The sequence below is a fragment of the Cucumis melo genome, chromosome 12 (genome assembly GCF_025177605.1).
Source record: "Cucumis melo cultivar AY chromosome 12, USDA_Cmelo_AY_1.0, whole genome shotgun sequence".
NCBI classification, from domain to species: Eukaryota; Viridiplantae; Streptophyta; class Magnoliopsida; order Cucurbitales; family Cucurbitaceae; genus Cucumis; species Cucumis melo.
Window position 1 is genome coordinate 22,563,982 of NC_066868.1, and position 22,888 is coordinate 22,586,869.

Consider the following 22,888-nt stretch of genomic DNA (forward strand, 5'->3'; position numbering starts at 1 on the left):
TAGTGATATTTAATTAATAATAGTTAGTTTAGTTATTTTTAAAGAAGAATAGTAAAAAATGAAAAAAATGAAAAAACTATTCAATAGAAACTTGATGAGATATTTTTCAAAAAAAAAAATAAAAGAATAATCTATTCGCTTAATTGAATTTACATTAAATAGTAAATAGTGGAAAAATAAAAGCACTCCATTGGCTCAATAATCTCACGTCTCACCGCACGTTATATTACCACCTCCGTGAAAACAGTTTTAATTTTCACCACTACGCCAAGTAATTTACCCTTCCTCATTAAATTACCCAAAACCCCTCCCTAGGACATCAAATTTACGATTCCCATACCCACCCCCTCCATATATAAACAGATATCGGTTAGGGAGTTCATCACTGCACCCACTAATTCTCTTCAACCTTACACTTACTCTCTATATTCTTACATTCAAATTTCTTCTTCCTTTTCATGATTATATCAATGGACGAAGAAGTGGGATCTAAGAAAAGCAAGACCCAGGGGAATAGTAGTAATAATAACGCTACGAGATGGACGATTTTCAAGCGATCGTTGAGGAAAGAATCGAGAAAAATGAAGCTATTGGGGTCCGGATTCAAGTGGAAAAGACTGACCAATTTTCAGATTTCTTTTTTGGATAATTTTCTTTTCAAGATTGTTTCTATGTTGGAGGGCGTTGTTCTTGGTACTACACTCTGTTTCTTCTTCCTCTGTTTTGGTTGTCACTTTTGAATTTCGATTCCACTGTTTCTTTCTTTCTTTCTTCCTTTTTCTTTTATTGTTCTATGAACTGTAAGAATTTGGGTTTCGATTGTGATTTTCTTGTTTGGGAATAGCTTGGTGTTATTTAGAAGTTTAAATCTCTGGACGAATGAGCTTGATACGATTTTTGCCTCGTTTTAATGAAGAAGAGGAAAAAAAAAAAGTAGCCGGAAAATCCCGCGATCAATTGGGTTTTCCAGTGAGCGGGTGTTCTTGGCAGATGATGAAAGGATGTTGAGGTATGATCTGGGTAGGGAGAAAAATGGTGTGATTCCAAAAGTTGAAACCGATGTATTTGGTAATTTATGGCAATTGGGGAGGTTGGAATCCGATTCGGTTTCTTTAATTATGTTTTCCAATTTTATAATTAGTTAGACCAATTAAATTAATTTTGAAAATTAATGCATTCCTTTTCTGCTTGTAAACTTACTTTGGCAACATAAATCCATTCATACTTACACCTTAAAAAAAAAATGTATTAATTAAAACTTTGAATCTATAGTTTAGGCTAAAAAGCACTTTTTGTTATTGAATTTGTAATAAGGTAGTGATTTATTCCCGTGCACAGTTATTTTAAAATTAAATTGTTATGTTTATTATTTAATCGTTAGACTTTGTTACTAAGTAACGTATCTAAATAATTTATTAATCACCTATAATATAAAAAATTTGTTAAATACTATAACTATCTGGATAATTAGATTCATTTCTTATCTAATAAATTTTATTTATTAAATTGTTGCAAAATTACGAGTGCACAAACAAAATAAAGGATAAGCACATATATATTATATTAACCTAAATGGTTAATTTTAGAAAAAAAAAGACTAAATTATTAGTTGATTAGAAAATTAAAGAGAAATGCAACAATTTCAAATTCACCTTGTAATAGAAATTTGATGAGGAAGAACCTCGAAATAGGCCAACTCCACCCAATTCATGGCAAAATATATAGTTGTGATTGAAGCACAATTTATTCTTTAACTCCACCGTACATGACATGACAAACAATTATATGTATCTAAAGATAATAAGCATTTAAAAAATAAATGTTTGAACCATACGAATGAATATAAACACATAATAACTTAACTTAAATATATGGAAATTTATGCCATTAGTTATAGGAAATAAAATAAGATTAATAGTTGAATGTTAGGATACCCATGCAAAGTCATAAAAGTATATTAAATTGTTGCGATTAATCATTCATAACATGTAGCGATTGAGCAATTAATATAAATTACAGTGTAAATTACATTTATATGGATCCCATATATTCGAGATTTGGTTAAAAAGAAAGACGAAATTTAGCGAAATTTTAAAAAATAAAAAATAATTACTAAAGGATATCAAATATATATATAATTGATTACAAAATTAATTTACATGAAATATTTAGATATAAAATAATTTTGAATTGTTTATTATAAAATGCAGTGAATACAAAAATGAATATTCGTAACATTAAACTAATATAGCATAGTAAGAATAGAAAATTAATAAAATAAACGATTGTTTTCAAATATAATAAAATGAATAAAAATATTTGCAAAATATAGCAATATTTCAAAATCTCTTAATGATAGACAACGATAGAATTTATCGATATTTTGCTATTTTTTTCACCAGTTTTGTCATTTACAATAATGTTCCTAAAATAAAACATAATACAACACAATGAAAAAAAAAAAAAAGGAAGAAAAATATAACTCTACGAGTAGATGAAGCTTGAGAGAAAATGAGAGGATTATTAGAGAAATAACGTTAACCAAGTTTGAGTGAAATCATATAAAAATTCAATAGAAAATATTTGAACAAAACATGTGGATTTTTAAAACAAAAAACTTAGTGTGATAAAAGAAGAAAGAGAAAATAAAAGAAAAATTAGAAATATCGAAATTTTAAAAAATTGAAAAAAAAAAAGAAATCCCCACGATAAAAGTCAAGCTTATGGACATCTCAAAATTTCGACAGAACTTAGTTTTTTAAAAGGTAAAATAATTAAAATAGATTGTAGTTAAAGGGACAAGAACTAGGGGTGTTCAAATAACTCAAAAAGCGAAACAATCTACCTCAAATTGTAAGGATTGAGTTAGGTTTACATTACATTTTTAAAAACTGGGTTAATCTAATCCAACTCGATTTTTTAATATAATTAATATATATATATATATATATTATAACTTATAAATACTATAGTTCATACATAATGTTATGAAGTTTGTTCGAAGTTAACAATAGACACGTTGGATTTTGATATTTGACAATTGAGTTTTATGAAATTTTAGTTATTAAATGTGTTGCAGACAAATTTAAGCATTTTAAGTTAATAAAAAAATACTTAAAAAATAGAAAAGAAAAGAAAATAAATAAATAATCCAATAACTCAATCCAACCCAAACCAAATTTTAAGGTTGGGCTAAAGATTCTATTTGGGTTGCCAATATGACCAACCAAAAAATTCGAGTTGTTCTAAAAAATCTCTCTAACACAACTCGACCCAACCCATCTACTTCTCTAAAAAAAACCTCTTACCCTTATAAATTATGAAATGTCTTAGAAAAACAACATATCCATTAATATTACATTTACAATTGTCAAAGCAAACTTAGTTAAATGATTTCAAACCCTATTAAAAAAACAGCGAAAGTTCCATTTGGTTCGTGCCCAGAAAATCGTTTTAGAAAAATAAAGAATTAAATAGAAAACAAAAGCGAACCCTTCTTTTTCACGTTCATTAAAAACCACTTTTGGTTTTAGATTCAAAATACATGTTTGATTATAAATTTAAAAATACAATAATAACGACAATATATTCTAGAATAGAATATTTATAAATAAAATATTTTCTATATCAAACATGTTTTTAATTTTTTTTTTTTGTTATTATATAAAAATAATAATAAATGACGAACTAAATATAGAACCTAATGCTGTGATTTTTAATTTAAAAAGGTACGACAATTTCTAAACTTAATTGCAGCTACCAATTTTCTCTTTTTGTCAACAATAACTCACATGCTCTATTGGGCCCAATGGGCTCAAATCAGAATTTTTCACTTTAAATCCACAACATACCTCATCTCAATCTCAATTTCAATTTCAATTTCAACCTACCTTTACGTGGTCTTATTTTAATTACAATTTGGAGTTTAAATTTGTTTTAACACTGAAATTTTTCTTTACCACACTCAAATAGTAACCAAAAAGAAAAAAAAAAATCACTTTATCACTAGAATTTGAGTATAAATTCTTGACGTGGATGATGAAGAAAATATTGATTAGATAATTAGTATATTTGAATTAAACTTTAAGACTAATAGTAAAATGAGTCAAGTAAGTTTTGAATATTAAATCCATAGTCTAAAATCTTTTAGTTTTGCAAAAGTTAGTAAAAAATATGTCAAACCCATGATTTAAACACAGGAAACGTAAAACAATGTATGAATTGACTTGATATAATTGGTAGATACCTTACTTATATATATGCCTCCTATATATGATACACTTAAAACATATTGATACACTAGCGACGTACATCTGATACCCCCTCGATTCACTTGAATTAAAATGATGATGCACTTAGAATTAAAAAGAAAACTTGAATGTCTTCCTTCTTTCTTCGAAAGGAGCAGACCCCTCTTATTCTTCAAGTTTCCAACATCTCTCTTCAAACAACTAGCATTGCTCCATTTTACATATCCTTCTTTCCTAAACATCTCTCTCTCTCTCTCTCACTAATTTCATACTATATGTCGCCAACACACTACTCCACCTCCCATACTGCTTGACCGTCGCACCTTCGATCATCACTTTTCTTTGTCTTTCTTTCACACCCTAACAATTAATTATTCAGGGAAGTATGTAATGAAAATAAATAGAAAATTCATATTTGATGTTTCTGTCATATTTACAAAACATCAAATATATGTGACGCACCTTCGAAATAATATATTTGAATTACTACCCACTATAATTTTTCTAATATTTACTCTACTCATTGATTTAAATTAATTAATTATTAATTGGTATTTTAGAATTAGTTAATTAATCATTTTATTTCCTTCTAAAACTATAAATAACCATCTCATATGATAAAAGGAAAATTTTCATTTGAATATAAAACTTTTGTTATTTGGAGACTCTCTCAATTTAGTGATAAATTTCTATTGTCTCAACCAATTAAACTATGTTTAAATTGACATAAAGTTCTCTCCTAATTTAACAATACATGGAAGCAAAAAAAAAAAAAAAAAAAAAAAGAAAAAAAAAACCTACATTCTAAACCGTTTATTTCTTTTGTTTAAGCTCAACACAAGGTTTGTAAGTTAATGGATTCAAATATCCGATCTCGTAATAGAGTCATCTAAATTCAAATGTATGATTTAAGCCCAAACCTTTTGGTTGTAAGGGTGAGAGCACAACTATTACATTTAGTTAAAAATAAAGCATTATTTAGTATATATTGCAATTTAAAACTTTAAAATTAATATTAAAATACAAAAACGGATAATTTGAAAGGGGCACGTGCCCCCGTTAGCCCCTTAATAAATCCGGCCCTACTCTAAACTCTTGGTACTTAGATAAAACACATGTTTGGCACCGTTCTGCCTCTCTAAACACCCCCAACTTTGGTTTTAATAACTTCATTTTAGTTAATATTAGCGCCTAAAATGCTAATGCTATCACAGATTGATTAGCTAATTTAATGTCAAAATCATTTAATACATATAAATATGTAATGAAGTTAAAAAAAACATTTTTTTTATTTTAAATTTTAATATGATTAGTAATGATATTTTTAAGTTTGTAACAACTTAGTTCCTAACATAAAAAAAGAAGAACTAATCAAAATCATAGATCGGGAGTTGGAGTTGGAGGATTCAAATATTCAACATTTAGAGTAATGGTTGAGTTAAACTTAGTTTGGGTAAGTATCAAAATTATTAACTTTTGGTGGAAGTGATTTTAGGTTAGATATGAACTATAATGGAGATGCATTAAATTCATTTTATTGATAGTTTATTTTAGTTAATGAAATTAGTGGGTAAAGTAGCTAAGAAACAAACACATTTTAAAAAGAAATTAAAATTTAGGTTGCCAAACTCATATCTTCCACATTCAATTTCATAGAGAGGAAAAGAAAGAAAAAAGAAAAGAAAAGAAAAGAAAAGCTTTGGCCCTTCGAAAGATAGGCGTAGATTACGAGAAGGCTTATTGAGTGGCTTTACAATTCCGCCAAACAAATCTCTTATACAACATCGATTCTTCTCTCCCAATTCCTCCATTGTTATTATCGTCATCCTTCTTCTATACATTCTTCTCCCTCACATTCCCCAAATCTCCATTCTTCTTCCACCATGCAGGCCGCCGTTCATTCCTCCACTCTCAAGCCCTCTCCCTTGGACTCATTTCCCCGTCGCAAATGCTCCCCCTTCCTTGTTTCTGCTCCTAAATCACGTCCACGAGTTTCTTTTGTTTCTGCATCTGCAGCTTCCACTGTCTCTGCACCTAAGCGGGAGAAAGATCCTAAGAAACGTGTGGTGATTACTGGAATGGGACTTGTTTCTGTCTTTGGTAATGATGTTGATACTTACTATGATAAGTTGCTTTCTGGTGAGAGTGGTGTTACTCTTATTGATCGTTTTGATGCTTCCAAGTTTCCTACTCGTTTCGGTGGCCAGATCCGGGGATTTGCTTCTCAGGGATACATTGATGGTAAGAATGATCGTCGGCTTGATGATTGTCTTCGTTATTGTATTGTAGCTGGAAAGAAGGCTCTTGAGGATGCTGACCTTGGTGGAGATAAGCGCTCTAAGGTCATTTCTTTCTTTCTTCCTTTTTCTTTTTTTGCTAGATTATGCGTTTGTATTTGGAGAATGATGCGTGTGTTTGTGTGTGCTAGTTTACATTTCTTGCATTTATCGGTTTGGTGAATAATTCTCGAATTCTTGATCTGGAGGATGTTTGCGAAGACATGAAGTTTTTTTGCCTATTTGGTTAGGAATTCAAGAGGATTCTGCTTCTCTCCAATGCATGGATCTTTTTGTTCATCGTGAATATATTTCCTCTCATGCTCTTCTTCCTTAGGTCGAGTATGGATTTGAAGTAGTTTTATGGAACTGTGTCTGAAGTATTTAGTTTACTGCTTTCGGTTGTGAGGGAGATGCAATTTATCGCCATGCTTAAGTGACTTGGCTGAATTAGGATTGAACCTGAGTGACCTTTGACTAAATATATTGACCCTCAAATGTTCTAAAGTGCTAACCAGTATAATTAAGCGTCTTTTCATATGTCATAAATTAATTTTAAAATTTAACATCACTCCAAAATTGATAGACATTTCTTTAATGGCTTCTTCGTTGATTATCATGGAATCTTTATTAATACTAATAAGAGGCGCGTGAGTTGACAATTAGAATCCTTTATCTTTCCATATTAGTAGATGGAGTGGATGGGAGTTTTAATTTTGTGCTATTATATTATTGATGCTTTTTCATTAGAAGGGAAGTTTTTAGATAATTTGTGTTGCATAGTGATTGGTATATTTGAAAGAATTAGTTCTCTTTTCCTCTAAGAAAAAAAGAAGGGAATGGCTAATTGCAAAATTGGGTAGAGATGCCTGAAGATTTGAAAACTTCAGCATGTGTTGGACTTTACTTTCCTCGATCTAGGGAAAACTTTCATTTGATTTCTCTTAAAATTAGTTTGTTCTTAGCAGTCACTGTAGCTATTGTTCCTCAAGTTATTCTTTCTTTCTCCCTTATCTTATACAATCAATAAATGTGGTTTTATTTTTATTACAGATCGATAAGGAGCGTGCTGGTGTGCTTGTTGGAACAGGAATGGGTGGTCTTACAGTCTTTTCTGATGGTGTTCAGGCTTTGATAGAGAAAGGTCACAGAAAGATAACCCCTTTTTTCATTCCTTATGCCATTACGAATATGGGGTCTGCCTTACTTGCCATCGATATTGGTTTCATGGGTCCCAATTACTCTATATCCACTGCTTGTGCCACCTCTAATTATTGCTTCTATGCTGCTGCAAACCACATTCGTCGAGGAGAGGCTGATATGATGCTTGCTGGTGGAACTGAAGCTGCTATCATACCTATTGGCCTTGGGGGTTTTGTTGCTTGTAGGGCTCTATCTCAGAGAAATGATGATCCTAAGACTGCTTCGAGGCCATGGGACAAAGACCGTGATGGCTTTGTCATGGGAGAAGGTGCTGGCATACTGGTAAGATTTGACACACATCTTGATGAGCATGGAAAATGGACATGCTTTGAACTTCTTGGTTATTTTCACTGAACTGAACTAATTCGATTAGTCACATTTGCTTTTGTCTAGCTGTTGCCGATCATTAAGACTTAAGGTTTGGTTTTAGGCCTGGTAGTGAAGTTTCTCTGAAGTTTAGCTTGATTAAGAAATTTTTTTCTTCCAAGTTCAGATGATAGTTTTTTATCTTGCTTTTACTTGGGCTATTATGTACACAAAAAACAACATAAAGATTCATTTTTCTTTCGTGTTGAATTTCACTCTGGGTACCGGTGCTCTGTTTAACCGCATTTCAAATCTGACTGAAGATAACCCCAGTGGTGATATTTACCTGATAGGTAATGGAGAGTTTGGAGCATGCAATGAAACGAGGTGCACCAATTATTGCTGAATACTTGGGAGGGGCTGTTAACTGTGATGCTTATCACATGACGGATCCTAGAGCAGATGGACTTGGTGTCTCTTCATGCATCTTGAGCAGTCTTGAAGATGCAGGTGTTTCGCCTGAGGAGGTAACTAAAGTCAAATCTTTTTATTCTGTTTTCCTGGAGAATATTCTATTGGTTTGGTTTCTGACGATAATGCCCAAAGATCATCCCAATTATGGGACAAATCAATTTCTGACGTTAATGGTGTTCTCATAGTCACAAAATTTGCATTGATAATGTATGGAGAAAGATGTTACACGGCATGCAAGTAAATTTGTCACAGTATTACAAGTTGGTTGGCCTGTTTATATAAGACATCTGCCACATTTTGTGTACCTAACATTCATCTAGTTGTATTTCTGTAGATATATTTATTTAATTATACTTCTACACCAGAAACCTTCATTTCATCCATTAGTAAATCATTAAGATTTTAGGGATCGTCATGTTTGTCAAGTTCAATGTCTTGGTGACGCGATTGTCTCCATTCAAAGGTTTATTTTTCCCTGGAAGAATATGCGTTCTTTTTGTATTGTAGATTGTATCTATTGTCGTGTGACATAAAACAGCACAGCTGTTTATGGGTGGGTAGTTCATGAGCCTATTACTGGTTTGGAATTCTAAGCAAGTCTTATAGCCTTCCAACTAGGAACAGTTACTCATTCATCTTGAATCTTTTTGTTGTACTGGGATTTGGAAAGACTACCACTTTTGGAATATCAAATTGTTATTTTTTTAGACAAAAAGGAAACAAAACATAAATTTGCCTTTTATTTGTTTTCAATAAAATTTACAGGTAAATTACATAAATGCACATGCAACTTCCACCCTTGCCGGTGACATAGCTGAAATCAATGCCATCAAGAAGGTGTTCAAGAATACATCAGAGATCAAAATCAATGCGACTAAGGTAATGTCTCTTCTCCCTCCACACCGTATCCACCAATGGTTACATGGTTGCAATCTATTATTCTTTATAGTGATCCCCTGGTTTGCTGATGCTTTTTCTGGTTGTGATTACTTTTCAGTCTATGATAGGCCACTGCCTTGGCGCTGCTGGTGGTCTGGAAGCCATTGCCACTGTGAAAGCAATTGAAACAGGATGGTTGCATCCTTCCATAAATCAATTTGTACGCTCTTTTCCTTTTTAGCAATCTGATTTCAAATAATGTCAAGTTAACTGTTGAATGTAGACGAAAACTCGTGTTGTGGTCTGTCCCTACTTTCTGATCTCACATGTTCACATACTGCATCTAGTATCATTCATAAAATCAAGAATTAATTTTTAGCTGGAGATGGTAGAGGGAAGGAGTTAACTAATTCAAATGAAAGAACTGTTTTCAGATTATGGGATAGTTCAATTCTCTTTGCAAATCCCGATGTGTTGATAGGAAATTATCATACGAGGAGGGAATTTTTCACATATAAAGAGATCTGAAATGACATTCTCTTTACTATTCAGTTCTACGTGGACATTCACCTAATGATTTCCTTCATTAAGTTATTATCCCAATATTCTAGCATCAGCTGGTATAGATGATAATCATTTCTCTCTATTTGACTGTAGAACCCGGAGCCTTCAGTTGATTTTGACACCGTTGCAAACGTAAAGCAACAACACGAAGTGAATGTTGGTAAGTTCCTAAGCATTGGTGGGTTGCTGCCGCCATGGCTGACTTATTTCCAATCTCTTCCACTAAAACTCAACATTCTAGTTCATTAACCAAGTTATGCTATTCTCTGTTTCCAGCTATCTCAAATTCATTCGGATTTGGTGGACACAACTCGGTTGTGGCATTCTCGGCATTCAAACCTTGAGCAGGATAATGTTACACACTACGGCGTTTTGTAGGAGAATCAAGTGTTAGCCTTGAGAATAGTTAGTAATTTTATTTATCAATGAGGTTGCTTTGCTTGCTGCGGGCGTCTTATCTGATCCTTTAAACATTTTGGTCTTTTATGCAATTTCATCATCACCATCACCATTCCATTTGTTGCTGTTTTCTAATCCAATAAATGGGTTTACTTGAACTTGTGTGAGTTTATTGGGTGAGGTTGATATTAGATTCGAGTTCAAAATTTTCTCAAGAATTCCATCAAAATGGTTGTAATGAATGAAGCTTTTTCTTTCAGCCGCCTCCCCCATTCCCCACTCCATTCTGTGATGTCTAAAGAGATGAACTAACTGTTTTCATTTTCTTGACAAGTCAATGTTTTGTCTCGTAATAAAACAATTATAAGACACGGTTGTAAAACATGTAAGGTCGTAAGACGACAATGTTTTTAAAACGGTATTATGTTTCTCTATCTATCTATTCCATTTCTTGCAACTGTTTCTCAATTCTTGAGATTAAAACGGTATTATGTTTCTCTAAAGAAAAAGGAATAGCAAGTGAAATTTTTGGGAAGAAGCGGGTGAACGATTCCTTCAGGGATTTCATTGGATGACAATTAGAATATGTATATTTTTAAACATAACATAAATTTCACTTCTCTCAAGATGCTTTCATATTACATTATAACCGGGTTTATATTGATTATGGTATTTCTAAATAGAGTCAAATAAATCCCTTGGTTGTTAACATCTGAGCATATACAATCACAAGTAACTTTGTTTTCCTTTCTATGAATTTTACAATAACACAATATTCACACGGGCCACAAGTGAACGAAATCATCTTAAACAAAAAACCTCCTCTTAAAGTGTTTTGGTATTACCAATTTCACATGAGAACTCCAAGTAATCTATCTCAGGGCTATCTCAAAGGTACTTATTAAAACTTTTGGTGATAAATAATGTTATATCAACTCAATATCAAAAACGACTCCGTGGCCCAATGGATAAGGCGCTGGTCTACGGAACCAGAGATTCTGGGTTCGATCCCCAGCGGAGTCGCATTTTATATTCGAAGTCTTTTTTCTACCAATCATTTTCTTTCTTTCTTTTCTTTGCTTAAATCCGCGAGTAATTATAGAAATCAGACTTTTTAAAAATAAAACAAACCTGAAAATATTCCCAAAACAATCTTTTGCCCACAAGCCCACCAATCTAAATAATCTTTTAAAAACGATCTACAAGTTTAGATAATTTTATACTCTTGCACTAAGTCTAAACGATATTGTATCTTGTACCAAGAAAAAGAATAGAAGATGAGAAATGGTACCAAGAAAAATAATAGAAGAAGAGATATGAAGAAGAAGAAAGGAATAAAGAGAGGAAATAAAGAAATTGGTAAATATTTATATAAATAACCATAATATTGTAAAATGAAAAAAATTAATAATATGAAGAGGAGATGAATCAATCCTAAAGAAAAGAAAAAGAAGAGAAAAAATAGTCAACATTATTTAAAGACAAACCTAAATTTTTTGAAAATATCATGAGCTATTTTATTTTGTTACATGGGATATTAAAATGGGTTATAAATATTTTGATATTTTGTTATATTTATGAAAATTAATCGAATAAAAATAATTAAAACTAAGTTTTGTTATTGAAACATGTTTTCCAACCTTTAAAATCAATTTTAATAAAGTAAAAATTGCATTTAAATTGTAAAATTCATAGGTAAATAATTTATCGTATTAAAAGCGTGTTTCCATGTATTTTAAATATTGAGACAATTGCAAGGTTTTATTTAATATCTTTTTATTTTTCTAGAAGTATTGTGGAAATGTTTGTGAGTGATTATGAGGTTATTAAAATTACTTTTTGTTAGATTTAAAATAATTATGAAACATGTTTTTATTTAAAACTAATTTTGATGAAAATTGTAAAATTAAATATCAAGATGATTTAGAGTGATCAAAGGTATATTTTAGTGTGATTTTGGGTATGACAAACGTGAGTTAAAATTTTTCAAAATTACTTTCAAACATGCACTAGGTTTCGTGGACAATAAATTCAAATTGACTTTGTAATAATGTACTTCTAAATAAATAAAAAAAAGGTGAAAGAACGCTTTTGTCATTCATTAAAATGTCCCTGCTCAATGGACATGTCTTGTAGTCAAGCTCCCTTCTGCCTTTGTACTTGAGAGCCAATCTTCATTCAAATCGATGAAACCTTTGCACGCTTCCGTTACCTTTTGGAAGACCTACAATCCATAGAAACTGTCTACCTGAGACTATCCCAAAGTCAATAGATCCATAGGTCCTAACACAAGGTTAGAATTCTAACTTCAAAAATAGTATCTCACTGATGACTCGAGCCCCCCTGAAGGAGGCATTCTTTGGTTCCACCTAAGTTGTGTAGGAAAGGTCCAAAGCCAATCACAGGGAATAGTGAACTTCTTAGGGTCATTTTGTCCAGGTGCAAGTAATTTGCACCTTCATATACAAGTCTATTTCACCAAGTCTCTTTATGACATAGCGCCTAGATCGTTACGCCTTTCATGTAGGTCGGAACTTATCTGAGAGGGAATTTTGCTACCTTATGATTGTTATAGTTACGACCGTCGTTCACTGAGGCTTCAATCGCCAACTCTCTTGTCATTAGGTCACCAACTTCTTTATGAATAACATTTTAGTAGCAATTTGCAACAATTTAATCTCTATCTTAGTCCAGATTAATAGATCCTATCTTGAAAAATCTCATTTGTTATTTTTTTTACCTAATAATTTATTGTTTGTAGTTTATAAAAAATGTGATATTTGATCAGTTTATTGATTTAAATGTATATAGTTTTTTAAAATTAGATTCTATAAAATTTATCACGATAGGAGATTATATCATTACCGATTATAAAATATATCGACAAAATTTTTATTTATTAAAGTTCATAATCTAAATCGTTACCAAATTGGATGCACTAAAACTATATCACTAATCAACAAAAAATAATTATTTTTACATGAAAGTTAAGAGACAAAAGTGCTTTTATTTTTCATGAAAATTAAATGTATAAATATTAGTTCCATTATTTTAGCTTTGCTCATTTTATTATTCAACTTTTTATTTATTTTCATCTATGTACTTCTAAAACTTAATTATTTTGATTAATTTCATTTTCATTTTTATCATTGCAAAATTTTAGTATAAAGCTTCATTCATCAAATTTCTTAGAACATAACCTCATAAATACACTACAAAATGGTATCTACTTTTAAATAAAATTATTTACAAATTTTACAATTTAAAGTCTTTCGAAATTTTGCAATTGAAAATTAAAACTAAAAAAAGTTCATACATCACTTAAAAGTATTGATTTTTTAAAATTTTTGCTGGAGGCTTTTCAAATATAGAAAAGTAGAACAAACAATTTATAAGTTGAAAAATTTTCTACATTAAAATTTTTATTTTTGTTTTTGAAAATAAGTTGATTTTTCTTTACGAAATGATTGTTATTAGGTTAATAGTAATGAACTTATATACAAAAAGAAGTGTTTCGAACAGATTGACTCTGTGGCCCAATGGATAAGGCGCTGGTCTACGGAACCAGAGATTCTGGGTTCGATCCCCAGCAGAGTCGTTTTTAATTTTTACCCCTATTTTTTCTATTTAATTTTTTTCCTCATTTTCCTATTTTTTTCGCCAATTTTTTTAATAATGTATTTTTAATTATATATATATATATATATATATATATATATATATTAATTATCTTAAAAATAAAGTGTGGGATCCACAATATATTAAATATATATATATATATATATATATAAGGTCTGAGGTTCACGATATATTAAATATTAAAAATATAAATACATATTAAATACGTGAAAAAATAAAATGTGGGATCCGCGCATTGAAGTCGTACCCTATCTACGACTTTCAAGCAAAGTCGTGTACCTCGTCCAAATTGCTCTATTTTTGTCACCTTCTACCCTATTTTTGACAATATTTTAATATATTATTTTTTTAAAAAATTCTTTTTTCACCTATTAAATTTTGAGCAAAATTAACTGAATGACCCAAAAATTGAAGAGAAATGTCAAATGACTCAGTTCTTTTTTTTTTTCTCTTTTTTAATTTTTTTAAAAATATTTTTTGATCCTTTGTTGATGTCAAATTTGAGTGAGATTGGAAAAATAGTTTTACTTATCTCGCTAAACTTCTCAATTTTACTAAATTAGCTTGAAATCGGTGTCGTTTGGTTGTCTTGCTCAAGTCTCGCTCATCTCATGGTTTCACTCTCTCAAAACTATTGATTGTTTTGTCCAACTCTCTCATCACCCATCTCTTAATCCGTTGAGGAAGAAGTCGAAGAAGGAGCTGAGGCTCATGGACGCCATGCTAGAAAAGAGGAGGAAGCCTATGTGAAGATGGAAGAAGAGGAAGATGCTTGGGAGATGAGAAAAAACTTACAATTATAAAGATGACGAAGAAAACCCTAAATCAATATTAAGGTAATGCTGTAATTTTATGCGAAGATGACATTATCAAATGAACATTTGACATTCTTTTTAAAATTAGTCCGGTCATTTTAAGCTTTTAAAAATAGGTCTTTCACCTTGTAGGCTTTATTTTGATACCAACTTTCATGCTCAAAACTCAAGATTTGAATTAGGATTTGACACACAACGATTTTGAAATTCTTATGACTAATTCAAGTAATCGTAGTGCATTTCTACTAAAATAATAAACATTTCTAGACTTCACTTATATGTTTTTAATTAATTGATTAATTGATAGAATTAGAAAAAGTATTTATGTTTAATTTTCTATTTCTAAGCTTATTTTTAAATATATAAAAAATTCAAGCAATTATTTAATAACTTAAAACACTTAAAACAAATACCAACTTAACTTAATTACGTTTCATTTGATAACGAATTTTTTCTTAATTCAAAATTTAAAGTTTCTGATAGTTTTTTCTACTACTTCAGATTTCACATTCCTTAAGAAAACAACGTCTAAAATCAAAACAGAGTTTTTGAACACTATTTTTTAAAGCAGTTTTTCATTACTTTTCAAGAAAATGGACAACAAACACAGAAACTTATAGAAGGATCAAGTCTGATTATCACACAGGGCATATAAACTTTGAGCATTGGCAAAATCTCATACAAGTAAGAGCCTCTTATTGTATCCCAAAGCTAAAAGATCAGGCTAAGCCTCAGTTTTTTAAAAGAGAGAAAAACTCAGTACAACATCTCCTATTGCAGTGGTTAAACTCTAACAATATCCTGACTATTTCGATCTCAGAGATTTCAATGGCGTTTCTTCCCCGTTGCTCCTTCCCATGCCTGTATAATGTGGTTAACGATTTCTTCAACACCTACTCCATGTTTAACCTACACGGACATCAGTTGAGGCATATATCATCAAAATGGACAAAAAAGTTCTTCATTCGCATTCAGATTCAAAGACATTAACACAATATAGTCAATTACATGATTCTAGCTACAAAGGGTACCACGTAGAAGATTCCATATTGGAAAAATCAAAGAGCTCATAATCTTTATAAGATGCATGAGCTACTCTTCTCAATATCATTGGTTTTGAGATGAAGTTCCAATATCAAATAAAGCGACAAAAGCTAACCTGAGCAAATACAAATGGTCCCCCATCTCGCATTTTCAGTGCATCACGCTCCATAACTGCTAGATCAGCTCCAACTGCTTGTGCAAGGTCAGTTTTGTTTATTACCTGTTATCAAAGTTAAACCACTTATAAAGAGATGCCTAAGATGAGTGATCATAATTTCTTTTGGCAATCCACACAATTAGGAAACCACATACTAGAAGATCAGCCTGCGTGATTCCAGGGCCACCTTTTCGAGGGATCTTATCCCCACCGGACACATCGATGATATAGATGATATAGTCAGCAAGTTCTCTGCTGAAGTTGGCAGCCAAGTTATCTGACAAGGAAACAGATAAAACATGCATTGAAGACTTCAAATTCTAGTAGCAAAATTTTTGGAAACCTATCTCCATAAAGACTACACATCCAAGATTACTTTCTTCTTTTACACCAAACATGAGGACTTGAGAATCTAAGAACCAGTTTGGTAACCATTTAGTTTTTTGCTTTTAGATTTTGAAATTTAAGCCATTAAACACCCCTCCCACCTCAAAATTTTTTGTTTGTTATCTATTTTTTATCAATGTTTTAAAAAAACATGCCAAATTATGAAAACAAAAAAAAAAAAATGTAGATTTTAAAAGGTTGTTTTAATTTTTGGAATTTGACTTAGAATTCAACTCTGACATTTAAGAAAAATGCAGATCATTACAAGAAATTGAGGAGAAATAGACATAATTTTTGAAAACCAAAAACCAAAAACAAAATATTACCAAATGGGACCTAAATTGTTGAAAAGTATCTTTCTTATGAACCCTAAGCAATCAACATACCATATTTGGTTTTGAACCCACAACTGGTTTTTCTGATGCTAATGCAAGTCTACGAATGAGAAAGGAATGGTAAGATAGGTCAAGTTTTGCATGGATTGACATCATTGAAAGAGAAGTTAAAATAATCCAACACAACATGTTATTCAAACTCAATAATTTGGGGCTTTCCAAATTACCTCCACCAGATTCACAGAGAAGTATGTCTGTTTTGTACAAGTTTGAAAGCTCCTCAAGAGGTCCAAGATTAATGCTGATGTCTTCGCGAATAGCGGCGTGTGGGCAGCCACCAGTTTCCACTGCTCTAATCCTTTCCTCCGGTAGCGCTCCATGCTTCACCAAAAACTCTCCATCCTCTTTTGTGAAGATGTCATTTGTGACCTAACGGTGATCATACCAATCAATCTGAATACATATCTTTTATTTTCTTCAAATCAAAATTAAAGCTCAAAATCTGATTCTTATGTTTGATGATTTTTCATTCTCAAGTTTCTACCATCATTTCATTCTACCACAATATTAGTTATATGAATTTACTATAGCAAAAAATTAGGTGATGAATCAGCCTACTTAAAAAAACAACTCATTATCTTACTAAACTTTTGGCACTCTAATATGACACTGCCACAATTTGGTCAAAACTTATGTGTTAACTGTCCAAATACCATCCAATCCTAAGATCAATCTGACAGTATACTCCCCCCATTTGTTAACGATTTCATTTTTAGTTTTTGAAATTTATGCTTATTCTCTTTCAATTTTATAATTATGACTTTAGCTAAGAAAACTTGAATTTCTAGTCAAATTTAAAAACAAAAGGTATATAGTTTTCAAAACTTGGCTTGGTTTCTAAAAATTCATTCCTTTAGTTTCAGAACTTGTCTGAATTTTGAAGAACTACTTTTCTTTTCTTTTCAAAACTTTACTTGATTTTTTGAAAATATTAGTAGAACACCGATAACAAATCATAGAAACTTATAGTAGAAGTAGTGTTCATAAGTTTAATTTACGGAATGAAAATTTCAAAAACCAAATGATTATGAAACAAGTCAGAAATAACTCTGTCATGGATTTCCGCACACCAGTTAGTCAATAAAAGCTCATCCTTGAAATTCAAATGAAAAACAATAACTTGCACCGATCTGTTCCCATATATGGTAAAAAAAATCTACCAGCATATCGTACCCAGTAACCACAATATACAATCTCTTCTATACACGTGAGAGAGCTAGTGAGTGTTATTTTAAAATGCGCATATACAGACAAAGTCAAAGCACAATAGACACAGCCAACATTCTACAAATATTGAATCAGAAAGGGAACCATAGCATCTGAAAAGTGAAAGTGATGCAGAATCTCAATTCAAAATCACACTTACTGCAGCTAGACTGTATTTATCGCGTAAGAAGGTACAAAGTGCCAGCATCAGAGCTGTCTTCCTAAACAAGGATACAACAGCATCCCGTGAGTTATGAAATGGACAATCAAAGAATGCGAGAAAATATAAAAAAGTAAAGAAATCGACAGAGATTTGCGTGGTTCGTCTGATAACTTAAGTCCACGGTAGAAAGAGAACACTTTATTATTTTATATCAGATAATATAGATAGTAAAGGTGCCAATAGGTTAGAGACTCAAAAGTTAATCTCTTTTGCATTTTATTTCACTAGAAATGAGTACAAAAAATATAAGGAAAGGGAGATATACCCAGTACCAACAGGGCCACCGATACCAACAGTAAAAGCTCTTTCATTAAAATTTCTAGTAAGAAGAGGAGGAGCTCTCCTAGTGAAGAAGCCAGGAGAGTAAATGGGTTCATGGGAATGAGGGGCCAGTCCATCATGACTATGATAAACCCTACCATCTGCTCCAACAAAGGAAGAATCCCCCTTAGGTTTCCTGTTACAAGTGAAAAATGATGAACACTAAGCCAGAGAAATAAAACATAAATCCACAAATTGAAAGGAAATTACTCGTGGGTGTGGTGGTGGTGGTGGTGGTCATGTCCATCGTGGTGGTGATGGTGATCATGTTCGTGGTGGTGGTGATGAGTATCTTGTGAAGCCATTGTTGGAGCGATGAAGCTAGTGCGGTGTAGATTAACAATGGGGGATCAAAATTGAATGGGAATTTGGTGAAGAAATTGAAATAAAAATTACGAAGGGTGCTGGATTATTGAGAGAAGGAAGGAAAATCCAAATGAGTATCACAGATTTCACAATACCAAAAAAGTGGTCCTCTTTCTTCCTCCGTATACGGTTGAAGGAAGACAAGAGTGTCAGTGAAAAAAAAAAATATCAATTTGTAACGCAATTTTCAATAGGTTTTCTGTGTGGAGAAGACAATGTTATCAAATAAGTTTGTAGATACTCATAATTTTTTAAGTTAAAAAATCAGACTTTGTTTACAACAAAGTTAAAAATCAGTCTTTGAGAGAATATTTTAGTTTGATAAAACAGTAATATGTGTTTGAGAGATTATTTTAGTTTGATATAACGTATTTGTAACATAGATTATTTTAATTTTAGAAAGAATAGTAAAACATGTAATAAATACTACAAGGAGTTTTGAAATAATGTTTACCATATTTAATTGATGACTGTTAAATAATATTTATGACGGTTAGAAATGTTATTATACTTTGCATAATCATTGCCCCACATACCTTTTTTACTATAACCATTTAGTTCATTGAGTTGTTAGTTTATTAGGCAATATAATAATTTAATCTATATTATAAAAATTGGTGTCAAACATTTCTTATTCAAATAAAAAATTTATTATATCCCTTTTTATAAAACACACCACCTAGGTAAAAAATAGTAAAAATTTGATATTTAATTTCGATGATTTTTTATTTTAAAAACTAAATTATTATAAATTTAAAAGTACACTAGATAAATTATTATGTATTAAAGTGTAGTAACTTAATGTTACAGAATTGAAAGTATAGAAACTAATTCATCACACGTTAATGTTTATAAACTAAATTATTATTTTCACGAAAATTTAGGGAATAATTTTTTTCATAGTTTTTATAATCCAATTTTTATACGAAAAAATTACAAAAATCAACATTAAAGTATGTTGGTAGTTGCAATTATACTCTTAAACTTTCACTAATAACAACTAGACTTTTAAAGTTCTAAAAGTATTAAAATTGGACCATCGACCTTACAAAAATTATAAAAATTGAACCCACAAATGATAAAATTTGAATCACCAAAATTATGTTACAATTTATACAATCATGTAAATTTTGGATCCAATTTTAAACTTTAGATAAATTTGATGAGTCAGTTTTTAATTTTAAAAGTTTAAGGATATAATTACAACTACCATCGTACTTTAAAGATGGTATGTGTAATTTGCTTTTTTTTTTTAAATACATGTGTTATTTTAGCAATTGATTTTAAAATTAGACCATAGGTATTTGAAGAATTTTTTTTTTTAATCCAATGATATTAACACGACCTCCGTTTCAAGGTTTCAATCTTCTACTTTTTTTTGTTGTTGTAAGAAGGATTGACTTCAAAAGCTACATGTTAGAGGATTTCATATTGAAAATATGATTCAATAAAGAAAAATAAATAAAATTTTATATAGATATAAAATCGTAAAGTTGGATATCCATAATTTTGAAAAAGTTAGAAGTTTAATAATTATAATTTATCATGATTCCATAAACTCATGACTATTAAATAGACTTTACAAAATAGACTATTTATGGAAGATTTCATAAAACTATAGATAGTATTTAAGAGTACGTTTGGAAAGGGAAAAAGTTATAGGGAAAAAGATTATAATAATCCTAGAATTATGATAATCATAATGTTATGATAATATGTGTTTGCAGAAAAAAGTTATTATTAGTACAGTTGTGGTAATATGTGTTTGGGAAAAAGAATATAAAAGGTAGTATTATAATAGTACGTGTTTGGGGAGGAATTATGATAGTAATGTTATAATAATATGTGTTTGGCGGGAGAATTATGGTTGTAGAAATTTAAAAAATAGTAATAGAATTTGAATTATGTTATTTAGGTAGAGTAATTAAGAAAGGAAAAAAAAGAAGAGAATATAGGATTATTTGGGGATTAGAATAATCATAATCCTCATTTGTCATAACATTTGGGTCAAACACGGTTTAGCCCAATTTTCTAATCATTTTTCCCTTAAAAACCCCACCCCAAACATACCCTAAAGATTTTATCAAATTAATAATCTAACTTTTTAGAGACTATATTATATACTTGTTTAATTCATTCTAACATTTAGAATTGGGTTAAGGTATAAATTCTCAAAAGATTAAAATATAGATGACTCAAATTTCAACGTTGATACAAATAAGAAAGAAATCAAAATCTATCGGTAAAGGTTATTTTTATATAACCTTTGAAAGTATATGTCTATATGATAGGATAGATTCTAAAAATTTAAAAACTAATTGATATATTATAGACATCAATTTAAATTTTATTCTAACCGAAACTCAAAAAAATAAAATAGATCGATCTCAACTAACACATAATACATAATGTCGAATATGATGTCTAAGAATAATTATTAACAAACAAAATAACTTAATATCAAATAATAATACAAGAGATAAAGAGAGACATAACATAAAGATTATTATCCCAGTTCAATGCAATATCACTACATTTGGGATTGTATGTTTGGTGAAAAGGAACTTCATTCATTATATGAAGAGTTTAATAATTACAATGAAATACTTATGTGATAGTCTATTTAATAGCACGTGTATAACCTACCTTGTAGTTTCAACTTAAACACTCCCTAAGTTCGAGCTCTCATCACTTCCATGATACATTTCTTCAAGCTTTGTAAAAGAGCCTCTCAATATAATGTACTTAGGCTCCCTTTAACTGTGAGATTCCATCTTCATAAATAAGTTTTCCCAAGTTTTGATTGAGAGCTCCTCTCTATACAATAGTGAAAACTCATTTAAGTTCTCACATACCCCTTGATTTTCTATACTCACAATCATCCAACTAAGTCTAATTGATTTCTTAAACAAACCTGCAAGGAAAAATTACAACTTTTTAACCACAACACATAAAGGTCGAGACTTAGACAATCCCTAACATTGAACCTCTTAATCACACACTTTTCTAATAAGAATGATATCCAACTAAAATTAACAACGATATTTATACGACCGACTTCGAGAAGATCTTCAAAGAAGGAATAAATAATCTTTGTAGAAAAAAGAACGCAAACTAGAAAATCTACGATGTACGCCGACAAATAAGAAAAATATATTATGCAGAATTTGTCACATGTTGTATAAAACATGTCACTAACGTAATAAAATTTTACCAGACATATCATTTAAGGTCTGTTTTTAATAAAATTAGTCAATTTTACTATGTAACAAACTCCTCCATTTGCTTTTTTGATAAGGCAAAACAAACCATACAACAAAAACACGACACCGAAAGAAAACCAAACTAGAACAACCATCGCAACCACAAATCATCAAATAGGGGAACCAAACCAAATCAGACAACCACGAACCACAAGGAGCTGTAGTATTAGTTTGGGTGAACCGAACAAACTCATTCTTCCCCTTTTATTTGACATAAAAACGGCTAAAGTCAACATAACTAAAGATACAGTAGAAAGAGAGGATAGAAAAATCAAGTCAACAGAAACAAACAACTAACCAACAACAAATAAAAACAATTAGAATCTTTTGTATCCTTTAACCCATAAGCAGAAATATCAACTAAGCTATCGAAGTACATAACATCTGATACGTGCTCAGGGTCTTTTAACATTTGTAGTCAAACTCTAACTTGGTTATTTCTGATCGCTATATTCACCAACTAGGTTGATCAACCCAAACGTTAAGATGTTGACATTTTTCTTTTTGGAGTACGCTCCTTTATGCTTATTACCAATACCTATGGATTCAGCAACAAAAAATATCATGTATTACAAGTACGTGTTAGATATGTTGGATATTTGGTGAGACCATGTTTGAAATTTTTTTGTTTATTTGTTCAGAAGATTTTATTTGGTCAAATTAAAAAAGCTTCCGATCCTGAAGATTTTCTTACAAAAATTTATTATCTTGCAAAAATATT

The 22,888-nt window shown here is 30.7% G+C and overlaps 3 protein-coding genes and 2 non-coding genes across 6 annotated transcripts; 4 read left to right on the forward strand and 1 right to left on the reverse strand.

The window, feature by feature from the left end:
- Nucleotides 1-366: 366 nt before the first annotated feature.
- Nucleotides 367-1,195, forward strand: LOC127144488 (uncharacterized). Its single transcript, XM_051080532.1, has one exon. It carries the CDS (start codon nucleotides 459-461, stop codon nucleotides 738-740), a length of 282 nt encoding a protein of 93 aa, XP_050936489.1. The 5' UTR covers nucleotides 367-458; the 3' UTR covers nucleotides 741-1,195.
- A 4,677-nt stretch (nucleotides 1,196-5,872) lies between these two features.
- LOC103487541 (3-oxoacyl-[acyl-carrier-protein] synthase I, chloroplastic) lies at nucleotides 5,873-10,610 on the forward strand. 2 transcript variants are annotated; one of them, XM_008445883.3, is made up of 7 exons: nucleotides 5,873-6,592; nucleotides 7,580-8,011; nucleotides 8,389-8,562; nucleotides 9,275-9,388; nucleotides 9,507-9,608; nucleotides 10,046-10,112; nucleotides 10,229-10,610. In XM_008445883.3, exons 1-7 carry the CDS (start codon nucleotides 6,134-6,136, stop codon nucleotides 10,294-10,296), a joined length of 1,416 nt encoding a protein of 471 aa, XP_008444105.2. In that variant the 5' UTR covers nucleotides 5,873-6,133; the 3' UTR covers nucleotides 10,297-10,610. The 2 variants fall into 2 exon arrangements, with proteins under 2 accessions (XP_008444105.2, XP_050936490.1); XM_051080533.1 differs by having other exon boundaries at nucleotides 5,924-6,592; nucleotides 10,046-10,610.
- Nucleotides 10,611-11,301: 691 nt separating this feature from the next.
- On the forward strand, nucleotides 11,302-11,374 carry TRNAR-ACG (transfer RNA arginine (anticodon ACG)). Its single transcript has one exon. It is a non-coding gene; the product is annotated as a tRNA-Arg (tRNA).
- A 2,502-nt stretch (nucleotides 11,375-13,876) lies between these two features.
- Nucleotides 13,877-13,949, forward strand: TRNAR-ACG (transfer RNA arginine (anticodon ACG)). The gene has a single exon. It is a non-coding gene; the product is annotated as a tRNA-Arg (tRNA).
- A 1,470-nt stretch (nucleotides 13,950-15,419) lies between these two features.
- LOC103487531 (urease accessory protein G) lies at nucleotides 15,420-19,100 on the reverse strand. The gene is made up of 7 exons (XM_008445873.3): nucleotides 18,749-19,100; nucleotides 18,483-18,674; nucleotides 18,155-18,215; nucleotides 16,956-17,157; nucleotides 16,162-16,283; nucleotides 15,965-16,069; nucleotides 15,420-15,714 (listed from the first exon to the last, which is right to left on the reverse strand). Exons 1-7 carry the CDS (start codon nucleotides 18,841-18,843, stop codon nucleotides 15,631-15,633), a joined length of 861 nt encoding a protein of 286 aa, XP_008444095.2. The 5' UTR covers nucleotides 18,844-19,100; the 3' UTR covers nucleotides 15,420-15,630.
- Between the last annotated feature and the right edge of the window lie 3,788 nt (nucleotides 19,101-22,888).